Raw genomic sequence first — 23,578 nt, 5'->3', positions numbered from 1 at the left:
ACCCAAAATACTCGTGTTTATTTCCTATACACAAAGATTCTCTTACGCAATGGCAATGCAATTATCACTGATACAACACTAACATCTACAGATTTTATTTAAATGTTGCTAACTGTCCCACTTAAGGTCCCTTACTGAGGAGGAGGGAGCAGTGCTGAGAAACTACCGTCCTCAGGCCAAATCAGAATAGCCTCCAGTTTTTCTAAATTAAGTTGAGCTGAAACACAGACACGCCCTTCATTTAGGTATAGTCTATGGCCGAGAAGTCATAACAGACTCTTCGTGGCCCAAAAAGCCTAACATGTTTATTATCTAGCCTGTTACAGAAAATGTTTGCCAACTCCAGCTTTAGAGCAAAAGGAAACTATTCTCCTGGCCCGGGATTTAGTTGAATTTAGTTGTCATGTCTCTTCGATCTCCTTTAATCTGGTATTCTTCAGTCTTTGTTTTCATGATCTTGAACGTTCTGAAGAGTAAATGCCTTTATTTTACAGAATGTCCCTCATTTATGTCTGTTTGCTGTTTCCTTACACTTAGATTTAGCTTATGCATGTTTGGCAAGAACACCACAAAAGTGATATTGTGTCTCTCTCAGGATGAACATGATATTTATTCAACCACTACTGGTGATGTTAATTAATTAATTTATTTTTCATTAGGAAGATCAGCCCTGAGCTAACATTGGATGCCAACCCTCCTCTTTGTCTTGCTGAGGAAGATTGGCCCTGAGCTAACATCCATACCCATCTTCCTCTACTTTATATGGGACGCCGCCACAGCATGGCTTAACAAGCAGTGCGTCGGTGCGCGCCCGGGGTCTGAATCTGCGAACCCCGGGCGGCTGAAGCGGAGCGCGCGCACTTAATCGCTGCACCACCAGGCCGGCCCCCTACTGATGTTAATTTAAATCACTTAATTAAGATGGGGTCTGCCAGGTTTTTTCACTGTCATGTTATTATTTTCTGCTTTATACTTAACACATACTTTGTGAGGATACGCTTAGAGACTATGGAAATATTTTTTTTCTCCTCAGGTTTCAATCCAATAGTTTAAGCATCTATGATGATTTTTGCCTGAAACAATTATCACTGTAATAGTTGCCAAAATGTGATTTTCTAGTTCCATTATTCCTTCTATATTGATTAGGTGAAATTCTTCTGTAAGCTATCTCCTCTCTTCCAATTATTGATTAATTTATTTAACTCAGTGTAGACTTCTAAACTGTGATTTTACTCTATGGGTTTTAATCCATTATTATCTTTATTATTTTGATGATCAAAGTGCCCCAGATTTAGCTCAAGGAAGCCCCTTTAAACTGGCTCTCTGTGTCTGTCTGGCACGTCCCCATCATTCTTTGAATACAACAGTTTTAATAATAGCAATAATGTGGAAGTAACCCAAATGGCCATCAGTGTGAAATATTAAATAAAGAGCAATGTGAAGACAATAGAGAACTATGGAGACATTAAAGAGAATGAAGTAGAAGATATACAGTTAAGTGGGGTTAAAAGGTACCGATCAATGGTAGAATATGATGCCAGAGTTTAAAAAGAAAAAGGAAAAAGACAGGCATGTTTATACATGCATACAATTTTCTTGAAAGATACTAACAATGCAGGGTTAGCATTAACTCTAGGACTGTACCTGTGGAAGCGGGTGTCTTACTTTTTATTTTATAACCACTATCAGAAATTTTTTAAATCACTTTCAAGAGCACCTAATATAGTTTCTAAAATGACAGGATCTAACACTTTTATGAAATGTCTGGGTGAAAGGCTGACTAATATAATGCTTACCTAGTGAGTCGTTTAGGTGGAGGCCTCTCACCAAATTTTCTGGAAAAAATAAGAAAAAGAAACATTAAATAGGCTGTATGACACACTCCACAGTAAGCTTTTTAAGTACCATGAAATCTCCTTTATGACTTACACTTCAACCCAACTAAAGATTAGTGTAAAAAGAAATCCTCTAGTAAACATCTATACTCAGAAATAACAAAAGAGAGACTTTAAAATAGTTCTTACACAAAAATAACACGTCAAAATAGGCTTTACACATCCACTCTGAGCATGTGGCACATTGATTAGATGAGGATGACAGGTACCTTCCGGAGACACCTTGCAAAACAACAACTACCTAGAGACCCCCCAGTCTCACACAATCTGCAGCACTCAGAAAAATCCTCACAGCCCAAGAGGTAGTGTAGACCTCACGAGTGTTTATCATGTGCCAGGCACTATGATATACATTTTTTAGACATGGTTCTCTTTAACCATTATAAAATAATTCTGTAATGTACACATTGGCCCATTTTAAAGATGTAGAAAGCAACCTGCCCAATGTCACAAAGTAAATTAAGTGGCAGGCCAAGGTGAGATGTAAACCTGGATGTGGACTACTTAACTAGTCTCTAGTATAGGTCCCTTCAAAAAGAAATATGCTAAATAGACTGGCATAGAAGCACTTCAACTGGCTGGGAGTGGGCAAAGAGAACAGCATGAGCAAGGACAAGAAAGCACAATTTAGGCTGGAATTAGAAGACAACATAGAGGTTGAAACTCTAGAGTAAGAGTGGCTGAGTTCAAATCCATGATTTGGTATTACTTGCTGTGTAACCCTGAAGTTACTTGACTCTATAGACTTCAGTTTCCTCATCTGTAAAAAAGGCACAATAACTGTACTTTACTCAAGAAGTTGTTGAAGGGATTAAATATGTTAATATATAGAAAACAGAGATCAGTGTCCAGAATGCAGTAAGTGCTCAATAAATGTTAGTAATTATTACTACTTTTTGGTTATAAATGGTTAAGCCAAAATAACTAAATAAAGGAATCAAGTGTGATGTTAATAAAGATAAATAAGTGTAAAAGGAAGAAGAAACTTATTTCTATGTGATGATCTGTATTTCCTCTGAAATAGGAAATGAGGTCTTCTGAAAGAGATGGTGGAGGCACAGCACTTGAAAAAAGATCAATGGAATACTACTTTCTTTTTAAAGCAAGATTGCCATTATAAACAGGATAAGCAACTTGTTCATAATCACAGGTACAGGTCGTGGAGCCTAATTTGACTTAAGATTTCTCTACTATATTTGTGATGTTCCACAAAATTATTAACTTTGATGATAAAAGTCTTAGAATTCCATGCAGTTCATTTTGTTGAGTAATTTAATGCCATATAACACTGTTTATGAATTCATATTTATAAGCAATGAGTATCTGTGTCTTTGAATATTTGTTATTTTTGTTAACCCTTAAATATTGAAAAGTGGCTTTAACTGAAACAGCACCAAAAAAATGAGCAAATAATTGTGAGAATTATTATTTATTATTAATTCTCTTTGATTTTATCCTACAGGATATTCAATTTTAAAAATCAAGAAACAAAACACAATGTTTTATTAGTAATGTCGCAAGACTGCTGAAGACCATAGGTTTTAAAACACTGAACCACTGGCTAATCTGTGAATTCCAGTTATGGAATTAAATGCAAAAATCTACTCCTGAATCTTTTTCCACAAGAAAGATTTTTTTTTTGTTTTTTGTGAGGAAGACTGGCCCTCAGCTAACATCTGTTGCCAATATTCCTCTTTTTGCTGAGGAAGATTGGCCCTGAGCTAACATCTATGCCCATCTTCCTCTATTTTGTATGTGGGATGCCGCCACAGCTTGGCTTGATGAGCAGTGCGTAGGTCCGCACCCAGGATTCGAACCTGCGCACCCCACGCTGCCAGAGCAGAGCCTGCAAACTTAACCACTGTGACACCGGGCCAGCCCCCTCCACAGGAAAGATTTTTTTGAACCTTTGAAACTGATTAAACATACCATTATAACATATGATTAAAATAAAACTGCCTCACTAGGTTAGACATAGAATATTTTACAAGAACCAAGAAGTTTAAGACATTCTTTAACACACTTCTTTGCATATATAATATATATATATATTTAAGAGCAGAGTTATACTTCCCAAAGATACACAAAGTGAGGTGTGGACAGAATCTACCTAAGGGTTTAAAATGGTGAAAATTTTATAGTGAGACACAGTTAACAAACGAGATAAAACTTTTCAATGAGGATCATGATGCCACTACCCTTCATACGAGCTACTAACACTCCAATCACCAAGCACCCTTTGGGATCTAACACAGTTTTATTATGTGACCAGTAAGAGATCCACTGCTCTCAAAATTCAAATGTAAATTTTATTTCTTGATGCTCTGAAATGCTTTCAAAATTAAATTAACAACTAAATGTTCATTAAAACATCTGCCTACGTTCTTTTTTGGAAATACCCATTAGATGAAGTCAACAATTAGATACAACATCTAATTGCAACATCACTCCTGCCCCCATAGAAAACACAAGCAAGAAAACTCAGTAGTTTGCCTACTGAGTTTGAACAGCATCTCAAAATGATGCATTGTTCCATCTAGGTGCCATCCTAAGGCTGGGAATCTTATGAACATTAGTAAGATTAAATCGCTTCTACAGTATATCATAAACCATCTCCAATAATTGTTGTGTGCAATCCCAGTCCTCTCTTTAACGCATATGCCATCACATTCCTATTTATCTCATTAAAACTAATGGTTACCGTATTGGAACAGGAGAAGAATAAGAAAATGAATTTTCCGACAAAAGTCATGAAAGCATTTAGTAGGTTCACAATGCATAATGCTGAAGGTCTCAATCGAACTAAATTCTAATTATTTAATAAAACTCATAGGTCTACATACTAAAAACCATCAAGTTATACCAAGGTATCACATGCATCTTGCACTTATCAAGGTCCATTTTCCACTACTAATCTGGCGTGCAAAACAAAACTTCAAGAATTACGTATCTACTGCAAAAAGAAGGTCCACCTTTAAATATGAGTACTCAAGAAAATTCATGATGTAGAATTTATATCATGCAATCAAAATAACCACTTTTCAGCAGAAATGACAACAGTCAGCTATCAAGTACTCAGAGACAATTACAATTTAAAGATTAAGCTCTGTCTCTCCTGCAATACGAAATGGTGAGATAGGCAGGTACAAATTTTTCATCTTTATTTGTAACCTATTTTAAAAACAAGATGTTTACTGACATGATCTGTGTTGACAACTAAACCAGAAATAAGTTGGAACAATCAAATATAGATCACTCTCACTCTTATGTAAGATACTTTTCATAACACATTTATGGTGTATTTAACAATGCAAAAAAATCTAAATCCTTAAGTACCCTACTGACACTTTTAATTTTATAAAATTCTGAGTTAATTCCTCACTGTAACAAAGAATCACTGCTATCCAACTTTTTGATATTACAGACTGCTAGTATCTCATATGCATGAGTAGGTTTCTCAAATTTTATGCATACTATATAAAACGTAGTTTTGGTTAATAATCCTTTATATATATTTAAAGGGAAAAAGTTATGATTCTGGCTTTTGTTTTTTTTTAGTAACCAGCGAAATTAACTATATAAAGCTGATTATACTCTAACCCATGCCCTCTCCTTCTTGTTCTGTTCTGTATACTCTTTCCTCAGATTGGGACTGGCGAACAAAACACAAAACTCTATGTGCAATCATTATCTAGTAATGCTCATATAATACTATGGCTCAAGAAGATTTGCATTATCCAAAGTAGAAACATCGTAAGTATAATTTTAAACTAGCAAATTCATTTTACTTTAACTTTACTAGCTTTCCCTAAGATAACAATGCAAAATAGGAAGAGCTGGGGTAAATGTTCATTATTGTAGCTAAATCTATTTTCATATACCTGAAAGTGTGAGGACTTTTTAAAAGCTGCCATCAATCATTAAAGGACTTCCTACCTGTAAACAGTATTGAGCTTCCCACATATTCTCCAATCCATTAGAATTTTCAAATAAGTAAAAAACCTGCATATTACACACTTCCTTTTCCGCTCACGGTGGAGATGCAATATTGTTTTCTCCCACAACAGAGACATGTGTTTCTATATTTACCAATCTGTTAAGCAAGTATATGGCCACAAATGTATTGAGGACAAACATGATAAGTTATCAAAACTTCACCATCTTAACACCTTTTCTAGCTAACAGATGGCTTCACATGAGAAAACTCAAAAATCAAAAAGAGGAGGAAAAGAAAAAGTTTTTTTGAACATAGAACAATTTAGTAATTACACTACTATAAAACCCTGATGTTATCTAGAATATCGTCTAGTAACAGTACTAGAACTTTGATTTTAAAAACATAGAGCTGGCTGGAAAAGCAAGCTCAAGTCATGTGGGAAACTCTTCTGCCCTTGGGTTGTGGAACTAAAAGTAATTTCCTCTGTTTTTCTGTATTTCACAAATTTTCTGCTTAACACAGAAGCGAAATTAAAATAAATTAAGGCAAGAAATACTGGTGTGGTATTTGAAGGAAAGAAGTAGAAAGGAAAGCATGAACAATCCAAACTCATAATTAAACCAAACTTTACACCAAATCTGCTGTACACAGTATATAAATTTCATACAGTTCAAAAGTACTGGGATTTTTGAACTATGATGTAAGACAGTGAAATGAAATAGCACTTGAACAGGGAAAAATTAGGAAACCTGATTCATACCCTTACGGATCCACGCCTGATCCATTCCACTAGTTACGGATCCATACCTGATCCATTCCACTAGTAGGAGGAAACATACAGGTGATAAAAATTATTACTATATTCTGTGGTAACATATAATATGAAAAGCAAAGCAAATGGTACTAGGAAGCTGTTTAGTAATTTACTCCCCAAAAATACAAGACACTCATTAGAAAGGGCTACATATAATATTCCATCCTTGTCTCCAAATTCATTCATCCACTTAGTAGGGAACAAGTATGGGTAACTGGTATACATCAGAGACACAAATCCACACCCTATGGAATCTATATGCTATTAGGACAGATGGACAATGACATATGTTCAAAGATGTTCATTTATATAATTTATAAAAGCAACAATTTTAGAAACTTACTGCATATGATTGAAGAGATTAATATTTGACCAATTGAAAAAATATATTTTTTAAGTAAATATGTAATTTATCTTTACTTTAAAAAAAAGCTTATTTATATTCTATCCATGGGTGGCAGAAAACAGCTTACTAAGTCACACAACTTTGAGCAACACAGCCTTTGTTGTACTTCAATTTCTAATTTTTAACCTGCTCTTACCCAAGAACCACATTTAATAGCAATACTCTTCAAAACTTGGCTAGGTGTAACCAGTGGTCCTTGGCTACCGTAACAAAGATGATCAAGGCAACTATCACATTTATTAAACATGTTTCCACTAGAACAAATACCCTATGGGGTAGACTGCAAAGACAGGCCATGCTTGTCGCTGGCTCCCTCAGAGGGAGACACATGCTCTCCTGCTTCTTACCACGTCTACTGGGTAGAACATTTGAGAAGCACCGTTTCCTTAATTTTTAAAGTCCCTTTACTCTACCTTTTCTTTTTCAATTAAAACAAAAACAAACCAACAAACTTAACTTGATAATAGTCTGCCAGCAATTTGTGTAAAGCAGCAGAAAGAAGGGAAAGATATAAATGAGGGGTGACTGAGACTAGCATCTCCAGCTATCCTCAGCATCTGGCTTTTTAGGTACCTCCAATATATTACCAGGTTAGGTTAAGGGTGTCTTCCCAAAAGCTCGTACCTGGAGAGGGATTCCCCCGGATTAAATCTGCAATAACCATAAGTCTCACTATCCAGATGGCACAACTGAGTTGTGAGAACACTGGCATCCATTAACATCACATATGAAGAGCTTATACGAAAAGCATGCTTCTTAAAACTTAAAATGGCCTCAACAAGAGGGGGCAATCAGACGCTGGGCAAACTACTCCAAATTCATGTATCAACAGACTGAACGGGACAAACTGACATCAAATGCCTCCTAATATGATGCATTAAGAAGAGAACAATATCACATCTGTGATATTACTGCCAAAAAATACAGAACCTGAATCTAAACATGAGGAAACATAAGAAACAAACTGTGGAACAGTCAAAAAAAAATAACTGAACTATACTTTTAAAAGCATCAAGGTTATGAAAGACCAAAAACAACTGAGGAACTGGCCCAGATTAAAAGAGACTGAAGACATATGATACCTGAATACAACACAGTATTCAGAATTTATTTCTGCTATAAAGGACATTATTTAGCCAACTGACAAAACCTGAATAAAACCAGCAGATTCGAGAATAAGATTATATCAATTTTAATTCCCTGGTTTTGACAACTGTACAGTGGTTATGTAAGAGAACGTCCTTATTTTTTGAACACTCACTACAGTATTTAGATAGAAAAGGGCATGATGTCTACCTCCTACCTTCAAATGGTCCAGGGAAAATAAGGTGGGGGGGGGGGGCGTGTGTGTGTGTGTGTGTGTGTGTGTGTGTGTGTGTGTACACTTGAGGTTATCTGGGTGAACTTCTTTGTAATATTCTTGCAATTTTTCCGTAAACTGCAATTATATCAGAATAAAAAGGCCACACCCAGAGAAGCAATAATCTTGATCAAGTTGGTCGCCTGCCTGATTCTGCTTGCCAGGAACCTGGTGGTGACAAATCTATCAAAAAACATTCATAGGAGGTGATACATAAGAGACTCTATGGCCAGCTTCCTGGCATAGCTTTTATGTTCTTATGACAACTACTTAAGAATCGCTTGCTGTAGATTTCAAGTTTGATAATACCCAGCGTTGGCGTACAAGGGGAGAAACAGGAACTCTCATGCACTGTTGGGGGTTAAAATTTGTGCAATCTTTTTGGAAAACATTTTGGCAAAGTCTATTACAATTCAAGATGTGCATTCCTTTGAATTCCTAGCCATTCCAATTCTGGAAATCTATTATACAGGTAGACAATTCGTGACTGTGCAAAAATATGCATACAAAGATATTCAACAAAGCATAAGTTGTATTAACAAAAATATTTAAAAATCCATGTGTATTTTTAATTTTTAATTCCAAATGAGGAATAGACTGCTGGTTACACAGCACCTCCCAGTCATACCTATATACACATACAAAAAGCTAGCCAGTTAGTAGCATTAATTTTAAATGAAGAAATGAGATCTACATTTTCATTCCCTCCCCCCAAGTGCATATATAAAACAACACACACACGTACCCTACACATAATTATAGTGATAATGGTGGGCAGCAGCAAAAATTCCATTTTGCACTAGAATGCATTATATAATCTGACAGATGTTTTACTCTTTGTTAATTAAGTTTGGCTTAGACAAACAGCAGTAAAATTGCATTCTCAAGACATCAACTGAAGGCCACTCACACACCAAGTCTAGAATACAGGTGGCTTAAAATAAAAACAGAGACAGGCATATAAGTTAAGAATTTACCCCCAAAAATTGTCTCAAGTAAGCAAATTTCATGAGAGGACTTATTTAAGAAAAAACATGCCAGACTCAAAGAAATTCATACTCTTTTGGAAAACGAATACTTCCACAAAGAGAAATACAATGCAACTTAAAGAACTTTAAAGAGGTTCCAATCTTAACTGTTTAATTTTTGCTAAGAACTCCTTCTGACACCTCACTTATGAGCTGCTTTTTAAGGCAGTGTTCAAGACGTGTAAAGTGTCATCTGATGAGAGCACGCACAAAGTTTATCATACATCAAGTCACGGGAGAGGCAGCCAAGTGTTTAGCTAAGTGCATGGACTCAGGAGCTGGGTTGTTGAAGTTCAAATCCCAGCTTTAAGGCAAACTAGTGTTAGTTACTTAAACTCTCTGTATCTCAGTTTCCTCAACTGAAAACACAGATAAAAGTACTTCCATACACAATTCTTGCAAGAATTTAAAAGGTTCATACATGTATAGCACCTAAAAGAGTGCGTGGCACTGAGTAAGCACTCAATAAAACGCCACTACTCCTTCAAGTGCTGATTACTGAGTGCTATTTACTCTAACGAATATGGTTAAAACTGAAATGGACTCTTCAAAACAAGTACATATTTATATCGCTTTAAAATACATATAATTAATCATACATCTCATAAGGGATGTATGATTTAATATCAGAATAAGTTAAGAACTCCTATAACTGAACAACAAAAAACCTGATTTAAAAATGGGTAAAGGGCTTGAACAGACATTTCTCCAAGATACACGAATGGCCAATAAGCACATGAAAAGATGCTCAACATCACTAATCATTACGGAAATGCAAATCAAAATCATAATGATACCACCCCACAGCCATTAGGATGGCTATTTTCAAAAAAAAAAAAACAGTGTTAATGAGGATGTGGGGAAATCAGGACCCTCGTACATTGCTAGTGGGAATGTAAAATGGTGCAGTCGCTATAGAGAACAATATGGAGGTTCCTCCCAAAATTAAACATACATTTACCATATGATCCATCAATTCCACTTCCCGGTATACACCCAAAAGAAGTGAAAGCAAGGACTCAAACAGATACTTGTACATCAATGTTCACATAGCAGCATTATTCACAACAGCCAAAAGATGGAAACAACCCAAACGCCTACCGAAAGTTGAACGGATAAAATGTGGTATATACATACAATAAAATATTATTCCACCTTAAAAAAGAAGGAAATTCTGATACATGCTACAACATGGATGAACCTTGAAGACATTTTGCTAAGTGAAATAAGCCAGACACAAAAGGACAAACACTCTGATTCCACTTACATGAGGTACCCAGAGTAGTCAAATTCATAGAGACAGAAAAGTAGAACGGTGGTTACCAGGGATTGGGGTTTGGGGTAGGACTATGGCGGGGGCCTGAAGAGTTATTGTTTAATGAGTACAGAATTTCAGTTTAGCATGACGAAAAGTTTTGGAGATGGATGGTGGTGATGGTTGTGCAATAATGTGTATGTACTTAATGTAACTGAACTGTACACTTAAAAATGGTTAAAATGGTAAATTTTATGTTATTTATATTTTACCAAAAACAAATCTAGTTTTGCCTTAAAACTATGGTTTAGAAAGGGATAATGGCTCAGCTTTGAGGGATCCTATGTTACTGCCAGGTCAGGCGGCAGTGGCTGCCCAGTAACTTAGAAAGAACAGACAAGTGGGTGCCAAAACAAACAAAACAAGAACAGGAGAAGTATACGTATATAGACACATAAATGGTTCCTACTACCATCAAGGCAAAGACACAAAAGGAACGAGAGAAGCGTGTCCTAGAATCTACGCCTCCAAGGAAGGGCAGCCCAGACAGCATGCAAGCAACCATCCAAGACTGTTTGGGACTGAACATCTTCCATGGAAAATCCACAAGTGATCATGGAAAACTGGCTTGTACATATGAGATGAAATCACAGTTTTCTTGCTTGCACCTCCCCTCTCATTTCTCACCCTCACCTCAAATTATAAGCAGTGAAGATGTTTTTCTTTTCACAAAATTTCTGCCAGATATGTTGAGGTTGTCAGTTCTCTGAAGGCTAAGCAGTAGTCACTTGAAAATTTTTTTGCAGGAAGAAATACATCTGATATTAATCTTTTGAAATCCTCTTCCCATCTCTAGTGAGACTTAAAATTTTTTTTTAAAAAGCTAGCAAAAGTAAAAGAGACATTTTTTCCCCTTACTTAAAATGAAATTTAGAAAGGCACAAGGTACAACCATCCATAACAAGATTTCTTCACCTGTTCTCTGTGGGTTCTACTCTTAAAAACATAGGCAACACTTAGTGTATAGCACATTTGTCCAGGAAGGGACCCAGTTATCTGCTAACTACTGCTCAGGACAGGTGAACAAGAGGTGTCTGGCACTGAGACAGGTCAGATCCCCAAGAAGTGACCATCAATGATTTCTGGTAGGGAAGCCTGACTACAGCAGAGAGGGCCAAGGAGATTTTTAGTGGGTAAGGATATGAGGGAGATAAGTTACATTTTAGGAGGTTTCTCAGAGTAAGTTCCTGCCTCCAAAGAATTAAGAAACTACTGAAAAATAGGTAATTTTCAGCTGAAAAAAAAAACAAACCAAAAACGATTAATATTAAGCTAAAAGACCTTCTGATTTTAAAGCTGGACTCTATACTGAGTCCTAACATCATAGAAATAAAATTTTCCAAATACTTGATGAGGAATCAAAGGATAAACTTGGTGCAGAGAGGCTAAACATTATACTAGTAAGCTCCCATCACATGGAAGAAAATATGAGCAGTAGAAAACAAATGTTTCCCTGTTACAGTTAGGTTCAATAGGCCTGTCTCAATTAATCCTGATTCAATCTGTGGAATGGAATAGCCTCAATATCATGCAATTAGGTGGTACAAGAAGGCCCATGACTTTTCCTTAATAAAAGTACATCTGAGAATGCAGTGATACTGCTAGACCATGGACAACAGTTTAAAATACATGCTTGCTGACTTGAGATTATTACTGCTGCTGAAGTTCTAAAGCAGTCAAAATGCTTTCTCCTCAAATGTGTACCAATGGGTACCAAGACATGTACAAGAATATCCACAGCATCATCAGATATAACAACCCCAAAACTAGGAACAACCCAAATGACCACTGTCAAAGGATCAAACAAATTATAATCATACAATAGAGTGCTATTCAGCTATGAAAATGAACAAACTACCACTACATATGCAATAACACTGATCACTAGGAAAAGAAGCCAGAATCAAAAAGGTACAAAATTTTATGATTCTACTTATATAAAATTCAAAAACAAGCAAAACTAATCTTTAGTTACTTTGAGAGGGAGGTAGAGAAACTAGGAGGGGCTACAAGAAGGGCTTCTGGGGAGCTGGTAATACTCTATTTCTTCATCGGTACGATGGCCACACATGTGTATTCACTTTGTAAAAATTCACTTTATTGTACATTTATGATTTGTGTGCTTTGCTTTTCTGTAGGCATATTACTTTAATTTAGGAATACATATATATATATTTTTAAGTTTTTTGAATGAACGGCTGGTTTTGAAAAAAGTTCTTTCCTAGGAATAATTTTATTTTAACATCAAAATTTTAGAAGGTTGTGATTTCTAGTCCTCAGCTACATCATTCCAGGATGTATATATTTCATATTAAGAAAAGTTAAATATTTAAGTCAATGAGGATATAAGTCCTGAAGAAATTGGTCCTCTTCCCTCGCCATCCAAATTGCAGATCAGACATTCCAACAATCTTCTCTCCTACTCAGTAGGCAAAAAATTAAGATCGACTGTGGTCCTTTGTTTAAATCATCTATCACAAGAGCATGCATTTAAAAAAAAAAATCACTACTCAGTGTCATGGAAAAATACTGAGTACTTACTAGGAGTAGAATGTTATTGTTAATTTTAAAATTAGCTCCCTTTGTCTTGCACCTAAAACGGAGATGATGGGGAAGGTGAGAGAAAATGGTATAATTGTTTTCCTAGATTCTGCTTCCTTTTTTCTTTCTTTAACTGTTTAATACATTTAAGTGCCTATTGTGTGTTAGGCACTGTACTAGACACTTGGAATATACAGCAGCAAATAAGAAACACGGTCTCTATCCATATAGAATACAATACAATAGCAGCTACTGGAGGGCCGCCATTAGGCTACCTACTGTGCATGCCTATCTCACTTCATACCTCCATCAATCTTATAAGGTAGGTGTTATTATCCTCATTACATAGATGAGGAAATCACCTTAGAAACTACCTTGCCCAAGTTCACATAACGGTCAGTTTGGTTCAAAATGTAACTAGGGTATAATGTTCATGATTTTCCATATATTCTGCATTAAGATAGAATTTAATTGCAGTTCAATTCTGAATACTAACATGTGAAGAGAGTGCCCAGGGTATAAATTTTTATCATAGGATTGTTAAGTGCACTAATTGATCCTAAAACTTTCTATGATATAGCATAGATTTGGTTTGCTTCAGTGAGGGATCAACAAAAAACCTGAAAGGAGACCTTTCATTACCCTCCCAATACTTCAGCTACTGACTAAATTTCATAAGAGGAAAAGGTTTTCTTTGATTACTAGACAGTGAAAAAATGTTTTCTAAAGCTATAAATACATAAAATTCAGGAAATCTAAAGACATCTGCTGTGGAGCCACACCGTGGCTACTGCAAACATACACATATATAGACATGTGTGTGTGCAAATATGTCTGTCATAAATTTGACAATCACTCTTGCATTTTCCCTGCACAAAGGGAATATGTTACAATTGCAGTAGGGACTGAGAGTCTCATGACTTTAGTGTTTACACTATCAATCATAATTCTGCAAAGTATATTTTTTCTGAGTTGAAAAGGACCAAGAATCTACACAGACATCTTCAGTTTAATGAAGAAGTCTTGCATTCTTCTTTTTTCTGTTGGTAGAAACTATGCAGGCACGGTACCAGCCCAACCTCCACCAAATCATGTTTGGCCAAATTCTTAAGCAGCCAAACCTCTAACACCGTTTGGTATTCTAAAGTATTTGAATTTAGCAGTGCATCTGCCTTTCATTTTTCTTTTATATATTGCAGACCAGAGCATTTATGGATAGGAAAGCCAAAGTAAGGTCTAATGCATAAAGGAAAGGCTATGATTCAGGTCTACAAGGAGTTAAGGTGTTTCAAAGAAGCCTGCCCCCAACGGAAAAAAATAAAAGATGGCAATTATCACTTTAAAACATGTAAAATAGGACACTGAATTAAAAGGGAGAATATTCAACAAACAAACATAATAAAATGATCAAAATTCATAGTTCGGAATGGGGAAGAAGAAGAGATTTCCAAAACGTTTTTTATAACACCAATGCACGAATAAGGAAATACCCTTTTGCTTGAGTGTTAATACCCAAAACAATACATTGTTTTTGAATTGTAACTTAGCTTTCTGTTATCACATGTCATATTATAATAATCAAACCTACATTTGTGGTAAAGCCAAAAACCACTCTGAAAAAGTGGTCTTAACCACAATTCAACGCTCAAAGCATGGCTTTCTGCCAAAGTGTCACTGAACCATTAACCTGTCCCACTGCCTTCTTGTACTGCTAGGACCAAAAAAGCAGGCCCAGCAGCTAGTATCTGCTCACTCAAGCCTCACAGGAGGCCATGGGGCTCTGAAAGGGGAATACACAACACAGGGGCACAAGAGGTTCATGGTGCAAAGTCTGACAGCAAGTTGCTCTGCCTTAGGTACTACAGGCAGTCTAATTCTTCAACAACCCGAGGAGCCTTTGCTCAGCACAGGCGAAGCAAAGGTTCTGAATTGAGAACCACCATGAAGTGACTGGAAGTACAGATCATCAGTAACTTACGGTGTAAAGCACCAGCACAAGAGCGAAAGCCTTGGGAGTTTGAGGGTGGAATGGGGACAAGAAGGATAAGGCCTCTACTAAGTGTAGACCCAACTTTCACAGTTTGGGTCATTCACGCCATGTATTTACTTGGTATTTTGCTGTGCTATGAATTAAATTATGCAAACTGCAAAGCTGTTGTTTTACAGATAGTTAACTGTCTAGTCAGTTGCCCTACATCAAATTATCTAACCAGAAAATAGGAGGATAGTTTTTCTTTAAAGACGAGCTCCACTGTAGCAACCTAATTCTTAACATTCCTTCTCTCACCAACTTCTAAATTTGCATGTTACCTAAAGACAGGTGACGTCTCTCTTCTCTACAGTATTAATGACCTCTTCCTCTCATTCTTGTCTTCCACCAAAAGCAATTTATTGACAAATGCCATCGACTGTATTCCCAAATTATCTTCTATATCTCCATAAGGTTAGATGAAGCTCTCATTACTACTTATATCCACAGCTTCCTAAACTGGACTCATAGCAGAAAAGACAAGCAGACGGCAACGTAACAGAATGTATCTCCTTACATATGCTCTCATTTAATTCTCATTAACAATCCTGAGAGGTAGGCCTTAAGTTTCAAACTCAGAAGGGAAAACTGAAGCTCAGAAAGTCACAAGGTAGGACTTTCCCCTACTTCTGATTACACATTGATCATACTAAGGTTGAAGATAACAAGACCCATATATAAATATATAAGGAAGCCATACTCTGCTCTTCAAACTATTTATATCTTCCTTGCACTCCCAAAATAACGACTTTTTTCCCTAATTCACTGATAAATTAATGCCCATTCACTTTTTCCATTAAACAAACCACGTATCATATGAAAATTTATTTAATGTTTCAGAAAAATCACTTCTTAACCTGTAAACTTTCTCAGCAAAACAAAAGTGTTGAATTGAATCCAAAGGGTGAAATGCTGTTGTAATATAACTAAAGAATATGAAACAATGCCATAAGCTTAAATAAACCAGGAAAATCTGATTGTGTTAACAGCTCTAGGGATTTGTCAAATGCAGAGTCTTTTAAGAATTCTAACTATGTACCCCAGTAATGAAGAAAATGACAACCTGTTTCCGCAATAAACTAGAGATGCATAATGGATTTTTTAGGCCATAACTTTTTTGCAGCATAATGTTTTTTTTTAAGTGGCAGAAGTGTACGTCAGAGAAATATGGCTAAAGCTATAAGCTTGTATTATGCACATTAAAGTTGACGCAAATGCGTACAATTTTAACATCAAATTTTCAAATACAAGTCTGTATATAATATGTGCTCACTAAATGAATGAACCGTAATAGCAAGTCATCTGTTAAAAAAGTAACAAAAACAAAAAATCATCATGGAATTGTTGCTCTTAAACTATTATTTAGATCAACGGTTTTGAATTATACAATGATTATGAACAAACTGATCTGAAATGCATAAGTTCTTTTCTACAATGGAGAAAAAAAATTATAAATAGTCCCCTAAATGAGCTGATATTAACTTTACAAATTTTAAAATGAGGCAAAAAAGAACTATTTTACCAAGTCCAAAGAGCTAAAATGCTGATTAATTTCCTCACCTTAAAGAAACTATCTACTTTTTCCATGGAGCCCTGCAAAAATACAATGCAATAGGTTACTGCTGTTCCTGCTCAACAGTTGCAATGTTCTTTAATGAGGCATAATGACACTTCAAAAAAGTGATAATCCACATTTCTGCTACAGTCTATGAAGAAGTGGCATCAAGATCTAAATGGGGCTACAAACAATACACTTGAAAAGAGGTCCTTAGAACTTTATGTTCCTTCAGGTAGTTTTGTTGAGTCTAAAACTAATTTGACAGGAAAACCTGCATATACCTGGTGCAGGTCTCCAGCAATTTCACCCATGCAATTTTTTATTATAATAACAATAATCACATGCTAATAATAAGATGCATTATGTGTAAGCCAATAATAGCGATTTGGTTAACAAATTAACTACTTGTGCTTTTAAAATGGTAGTGACTCCTAAGTACGAAGAAAAGTTTAAAATTGAAATGAAATCCTTAATTCTAAGTGTAAATTTGAACTTTGGAATGAAAATCAAAGTTAAAGGAGACTCATTCTAATTGTTAATTTTTTCCTGGTTATCCATCAATGCCTTGGTTTGGTTCTAGTATTCCTCAAGAACTAATCCTACAGACCTGGCCTTTACATGCAAAAAACTGTTTATTCTGAAAAAGGAATACTTGTCCTGGGTCATACCTCTTCACTTTCGGACAACCTCCTAGGACCTAGGTTTTATGCTATTTTCTTAGCATCCTCACTTCTCACTTGGCTTGCCCAGTTCTCGGACTCAAAAGCACTGTTCACATATTATTCTAAACAGGAAGAATGCAGAGCAAATTCTTTTATTTGCTCAGGTTGCATGTAAATGAGGGAGGGAGGGCCTTGAGGGGTAGGAAGGGAACAAAGGAGAGAATACAGGAGCACAAGAGAGTAGTAAAAAAGAAGAGAAAAAGATTGCTTGAGGAAGCGTCAGAGCCACCAAGTCAGGAAGAGAAATAAGACTGAGCAAAGTTTCCAGTGGCCATAAAAGGGCAATTGTCCACTTCCTAACCAACCAAATCTGGTCAATCCCAAATATGGAAATGTTTTAGTTCAAATACAGAGCTTTTCTTCTGTGGGATATGAACATAGATCACAATCATTCTTTTCCTATAAAAAAATTCTCACACTTGGATATCTACCATTATGAGAAAAATCTGTTGAATTATTGCATAAACTATTTCCAAGTTTTGCTCCCCTGAAGTCCAGGTCTTTCTAACAAAAAACATTCCAGCTCTTTCAGTTATTCTAGAGCTTCAGCCTCCATATCTGTAAAATAGGAACATTAATTTTAACAACCTGGATAGCTGTGTGAAGACTGGGTTAATACACGTAAGACACTTGGCAAGGGGTATTTTTTAAATACAATACTCATTAAATGTTAGCTATTATGCACTCAGATTTTCTTAGCCTTTAGACTTACAAACCCCAACTCACAGAGAGCTCAGTGATGACAAAACTGTAGAAACTAAGATCATTTCAAAATAAGATTACTTCCTATTTATCTGATTGTTGTCTTTATTTGTAAATTAAGAGGTTGGTAAATAAAAGAATGGCCTGTTCTGCCATGACAAGACAGATGCATGTCTTAAAAACCTAGTATTATTAAAAGTTCACTCATTTGACAAATATTTACTGAGTACCTGCTATGACGTGTCACTGTCCCAGGCCTGGGGATACAGGAGTCAACATAACAAAATTTGCATAATTTGAGGCGGTAGGGGGGGTTGAAAATTGGCTCCCTGCAGCAGGAGGGGCAGCTTTTATTTCAAAAGTGAATGGGGCCGGCCCCATGGCTTGGTGGTTAGGTGCGCGCGCTCCGATGCTGGCGGCCCAGGTTCGGATCCCGGGCGCGCACCGAGGCACCACTTCTCCGTCCATCCTGAGGCTGAGTCCCACATACAGCAACTAGAAGGATGTGCAGGTAGGACATCTACTGGGGCTTTGGGGGAAAAAATAAATAAATAAAATCTTTAAAAAAAAAAAAAAAGTGAATGCTTTCAACGGATTTTACCTGCTCCAAGTCACCCCTGTTCTAATATATTTACGTTACCTGCTTCTGCCCCATCCCTGCCCCTGGGCTAGAATTTCTCACTCACAGGTTAGTTTTTCCACACGAATTTCACAATAAAGGAGCTTTAATCAAGCTCAGTTTTATGCACACGATTAATCTAGCTGCTTAGCTGCTACCACCAGCACTTCTATGCACATTTTTAATCACCTTTATCTGTCCGTTGTCCTGATAAAACATAAAAGGAATCAGAGCAAATGCTTTGAAAACATTCTCTGTCCCATATCCCCACCAAACAGTTCCTCCCCAGGATTCCTTACAACAAATAATTAAGGAGCAGGGTGAAAAAAAGAGACAGCTGTCCTTCCTGACCACTGTTTTCCAAAGCAGCACATTTTCAGTCATTATTTTTAAAGATTATACGTTGACATGCCAGTTGTTAAAGCAAGACCTGAAGACTTGTGCAGGTCAACTAAAGCTGACGTTATTTTATTATGCAGTTCCCTCTTCATCAGCTAACAGAGCCTCACAGAACTCACTCGCTCTGATGTGTAAGAGCCTGGCTACACCGCCGATAAGGCCTCCATAGTGAAAACTGGACTCCTCATTTAAGCAACAAATTTGGGATTCTGAAGAAAGAATGCATGCACATTTTCCTGCTCCTCTACATAGGCTCCTCATAATCCCCTAACAGTTCAACAGTACAAGATAAACCGACTTCATTGTGTTTTTCAAAAGAGACTCCCTGACTTTAATGACAATTACTGACACAGCATATTCCACTTTTCAATTAGGTTCATACTTTGAGAGATGGGATTCTTAAGTACCTTTCTACTAGATAGCCCAGATCCCATAGACATGCAAAACAGTATTGTTTTCCAAAGTAATGAAATATAAATTAGCTTGAGAAAGTGCTAATGCTAACAATACTGCCATTTACTCAAAAGATTTTTAAAACTTGGATATCTTCAGAATATAAAATATCTTTTTTAAATAGTCTCAAAGCAGCTCATCTTCACTGTTAGAGGGTGATTTTGACTTGTTTTTAATAACTAAGAGTATACTGGAGTCATATCTAATAAACATAGTAACTTATGCTCTTTCCTCTAATCCTAGATGAATGGTTGGGGTGCTGCCTGTGGCCAGCGGTCTCAGTTCTGGGCCAACTAAACCAGAATGTAGTTTAGTTTCCTTCTAAACTACACTTGGGGAGGAAAAATCTACCAAAGAAAAAGATGACAAGTTGCTCTCTTGCATGATGATAACCAAAAAAAGGGACACAGTTTTGAAGAAACAAAAGCCACAAAGTGACAACATAAAACCTTGCACTCTCAACAGGATAAGCAGCATGAGGTAGAAAGTGATGAAGTTGGGAGTAAACATGACTGAAATAACGATGAAACGCCAAGCAATGCTATTGATAAGAGTAGGAAGAAGTGGATAGTCTGGGAGAAGACAAGGTCAGATGGGGGATAGGGTGATCTGGGGAAACTAATAGAAAAAAGGAATTCAACTCTCCCATTCTCCAAATCCATTGACTTGTTCTCTGCCTCCACTACTAGCAACATATGCCTGTACACACTGATGCAAAGACAAGCAACCATCATCGGGGTAGTTAACCCACTGGTCTGGGGGTTATTACTTTATCTTCTTTAATTTCAAAACATGCTTTCTAAGTTTAGTATAGCGTACCCAGTTCAGAGCAGGAACTATGTATATTTGACTCAATTTACAAGAACTTGCAGAGAAGATGAATTGTGCTTATTATCTTTTGGCCTCCTATTTTGGCAAAGATTTCTTCCATTTTTCAACTCCCAAGTGTAGAAAACTAATGTACAAATTCCACTGCTATGAAATAATTTACCAGAAGTCTTCATTCTCTTACTGTTTTCTAGGGAGGAAGAAACTGTGTTTTAGACACAATCTTAAAACATACATATGCTGAGACTGCACTACTTTGAAGCTTTATTTATTTTAAAATATTCATCAGAAACTCTGTGATCATCTTCAATAAACCTATAAGGCAATCTGCTGTTATGAGAACATTATGGTAGGCACAAGCACTAATCCCCTCAAAAATAAAATTGTAAATGTTATCAAAATTCTCAGAAAAACAGAAGCTCAACATTTGACTACCTTAAATATTTGTAATATATCTAATTTATGCTTAATTGTTTTTGCAACATTAAACTTTGAATGGGAAAATGAACTGGGTGGGCTTTAGTATTACATATCATCAGTTTTTTGTATTTTTTTTTAATTGCCTGGGTCACTTTCATCAGTGCAGAGTAAATTCCTCCACAACTAGGAAATATAAATTTCTTCCATACGAGCCTTTAGGTATTTATCACGGCAAACATGCAAACACACACACATAAACAAACACACCAATAAAACAACAAAAAACAAAAACAAGTTATCAAACTAATTAACTGTTCCCTACCATCTGAGATAAGACTACTGGGTTGATAATCCTGTTTTAGATAGCTGAAGTCTTTTCTGGCAGACATCAGTTTGATAACACAGGTTTACCCCTCTATCTGAAAGTTTGCTTTACACCACTTCGCTTTTACGGAAGACCTACATAAATACCTGCTTTCATTAACCAAAAGAAATCCAAAAAGGATTTTAGCTTTTATGAAAAAAGGCGAAAATAGCATTCAGTGTTCCATTTGCAGTAAGACGTTACAGAGGCAGCACGACTGGCCCCGCTAAGCTCCTTCCCGGGGAACTACACTCAGCATCTCAGCATCAAGACGCCATAGCTCTGAACAGTGTCTTTGGGCATTTCAATTTATTCTGGTAGGTTATTTCTGGGGTCTAGGAAAGCTCAAAAATTTTTCCCATATAAATTAATGGTAATTGCTCCTTTGCTTTATGCCATTTTGGCTTATGAAAGTTTTCACAGGGAACACTCTACTTTCGGATAGCAGGGGAAACCTGTATAGATTTATAAGACTGAGTTTTCGAGTTTCCCAGTTGATCATTACTAGAACTCAGGTCTCTGCAATCCAGTACCTGTACATACCCTTGAAACAAAAGTTTTACAGAACTATGTCATGTGATATATATATTCATGACATTTCCTATTCCGTTACTTTCTGTTTCATTTAATTAGGGAGGCAAAAAAAGGCAACTTAGTAAATTGACTCCAGAATAGGCTGCCACTGTCAGTTTGAAAAGCACTAATCTATGAGTTGATAAATATCAGAATGTATGCCAAGGGGCAGTGGACTAGAAAACTCTACTCGATAAAACAGCCTTGGTTAATGCCAATCAACAGCCACCGCTATTATGTTCTATTCTCTTCCATTCCTTAGATACTCTCCTGTAATAACCTTCACTTCAAACGAAAAGGATGGTAGGGGAATCCTTGAAGGTGATATAGGGTATGGCATAGCATTAGAAGCCACAGACTGGAACCTATCCTGGTCACTTCTTCTCAACAAGGCAAAAACAATATAAAATGAATACCACTCCTGAGGGACATCTGTGACTATGGGAGACATACAGTTACTGGAACTAAAACGATCCAATCAACATACACATAAATGTGCATATATTTTGTTTATTTCAGCATTTAAAAAAACTGAAACAGAAGTTTTTCTTAAAAGGTCCTCTTTTCTACCTTCAGTACACTCTGATATTTTATTTTCTATTCTAATACACGTCTTAATGCTGATTATAACCCACTAAATCAATTTCTTGACCCACTAATGAATGGGTTGAAACCTGCCAATTTGAAGAACACAGCTTTAGAGGACGCTCAAATCAGTCTAGCAGGATAAGAGGACAATAGATAAATGACCAGTCTCTAGTGGTCACCTTCTTTCACCGATGAGAAAAAGCCCAAAGAATTGAAAATATCAGTCAAATAATGATTATTTAATTCTAGGAAGATCATAGGAGACAGTTTAAGACTCAGGATAAGAAAAAATGTAATAGCACCACACCCCCAAAAAAGAGGTTTCTGACCTGGCATTTAATAATCATCACCACTGTTAATCTAACAATGGCTTCCTACATGCTCAACACTGAACTAAGTATGTATATAATTTTTAAAAATGTGCATGTGTGTGTATATATATACATATATATACATGCATATATACTCATACAAATATAAATCATATAATTATATATTTAAGTTATTATATTTTTAATAAATAAATGTGTATTTTTTTCCTAGATCATTCTTACAACCTGTTAAAATAACAAAGTAAATGTTAGATCTAAAACACAGGTCAGTTGGCCCCAGAGTCTAAGCTCTTAACCACTAAGCTATAAACTCTTCCAAAGGGAACAGGAGTTCCCAACTCTGGCTGTGCATCAAGAATCCTCTGTGAAGTTAAAACAAAACAGATGCCCAAGTGCTACCCCAAAAAGAGATTTTTAAAGTTAAGTAGCAAACATTAAAGAGAAATATATTTTGTAAACAATGTATCAAATACCATCTCCAACCCATTATGTCAGAAAATCTCTTTTTGGAGAGGAGATACTATTGTACGCCATCAGACATAAAATATCTGATTGAACTGAATGATTGCCTTGGTTAATAAGCAGCTGACTTTACCTTGAAACTTAATTAGATCACTGTCATTATAGACAAGAATTTAATATAAAGTAGTTTTGTCTTAGGATTAATAATTAAATTCCATTAAGAATTTAACTGC

General features: G+C 36.2%; 1 protein-coding gene across 4 annotated transcripts in view; it reads right to left on the bottom strand.

Moving 5' to 3' along the window:
• The window catches only part of RBPJ (recombination signal binding protein for immunoglobulin kappa J region), a 111,653-nt gene that overhangs the window by 48,136 nt on the left and 39,939 nt on the right, over window positions 1–23,578 (bottom strand). For all 4 annotated transcript variants that reach the window (XM_058546847.1, XM_058546846.1, XM_058546844.1 and 1 more), the window contains one exon: window positions 1,797–1,835. In XM_058546847.1, the coding sequence (XP_058402830.1) occupies window positions 1,797–1,835 (39 nt within the window). The remainder of the gene's footprint in view (window positions 1–1,796; window positions 1,836–23,578) is intronic.

This window comes from Diceros bicornis, chromosome 8 (assembly GCF_020826845.1).
Source record: "Diceros bicornis minor isolate mBicDic1 chromosome 8, mDicBic1.mat.cur, whole genome shotgun sequence".
Taxonomy (NCBI): domain Eukaryota; kingdom Metazoa; phylum Chordata; class Mammalia; order Perissodactyla; family Rhinocerotidae; genus Diceros; species Diceros bicornis.
Note: the sequence above shows the minus strand (reverse complement) of the source record. Positions and strands in the feature narration are given on the sequence as shown.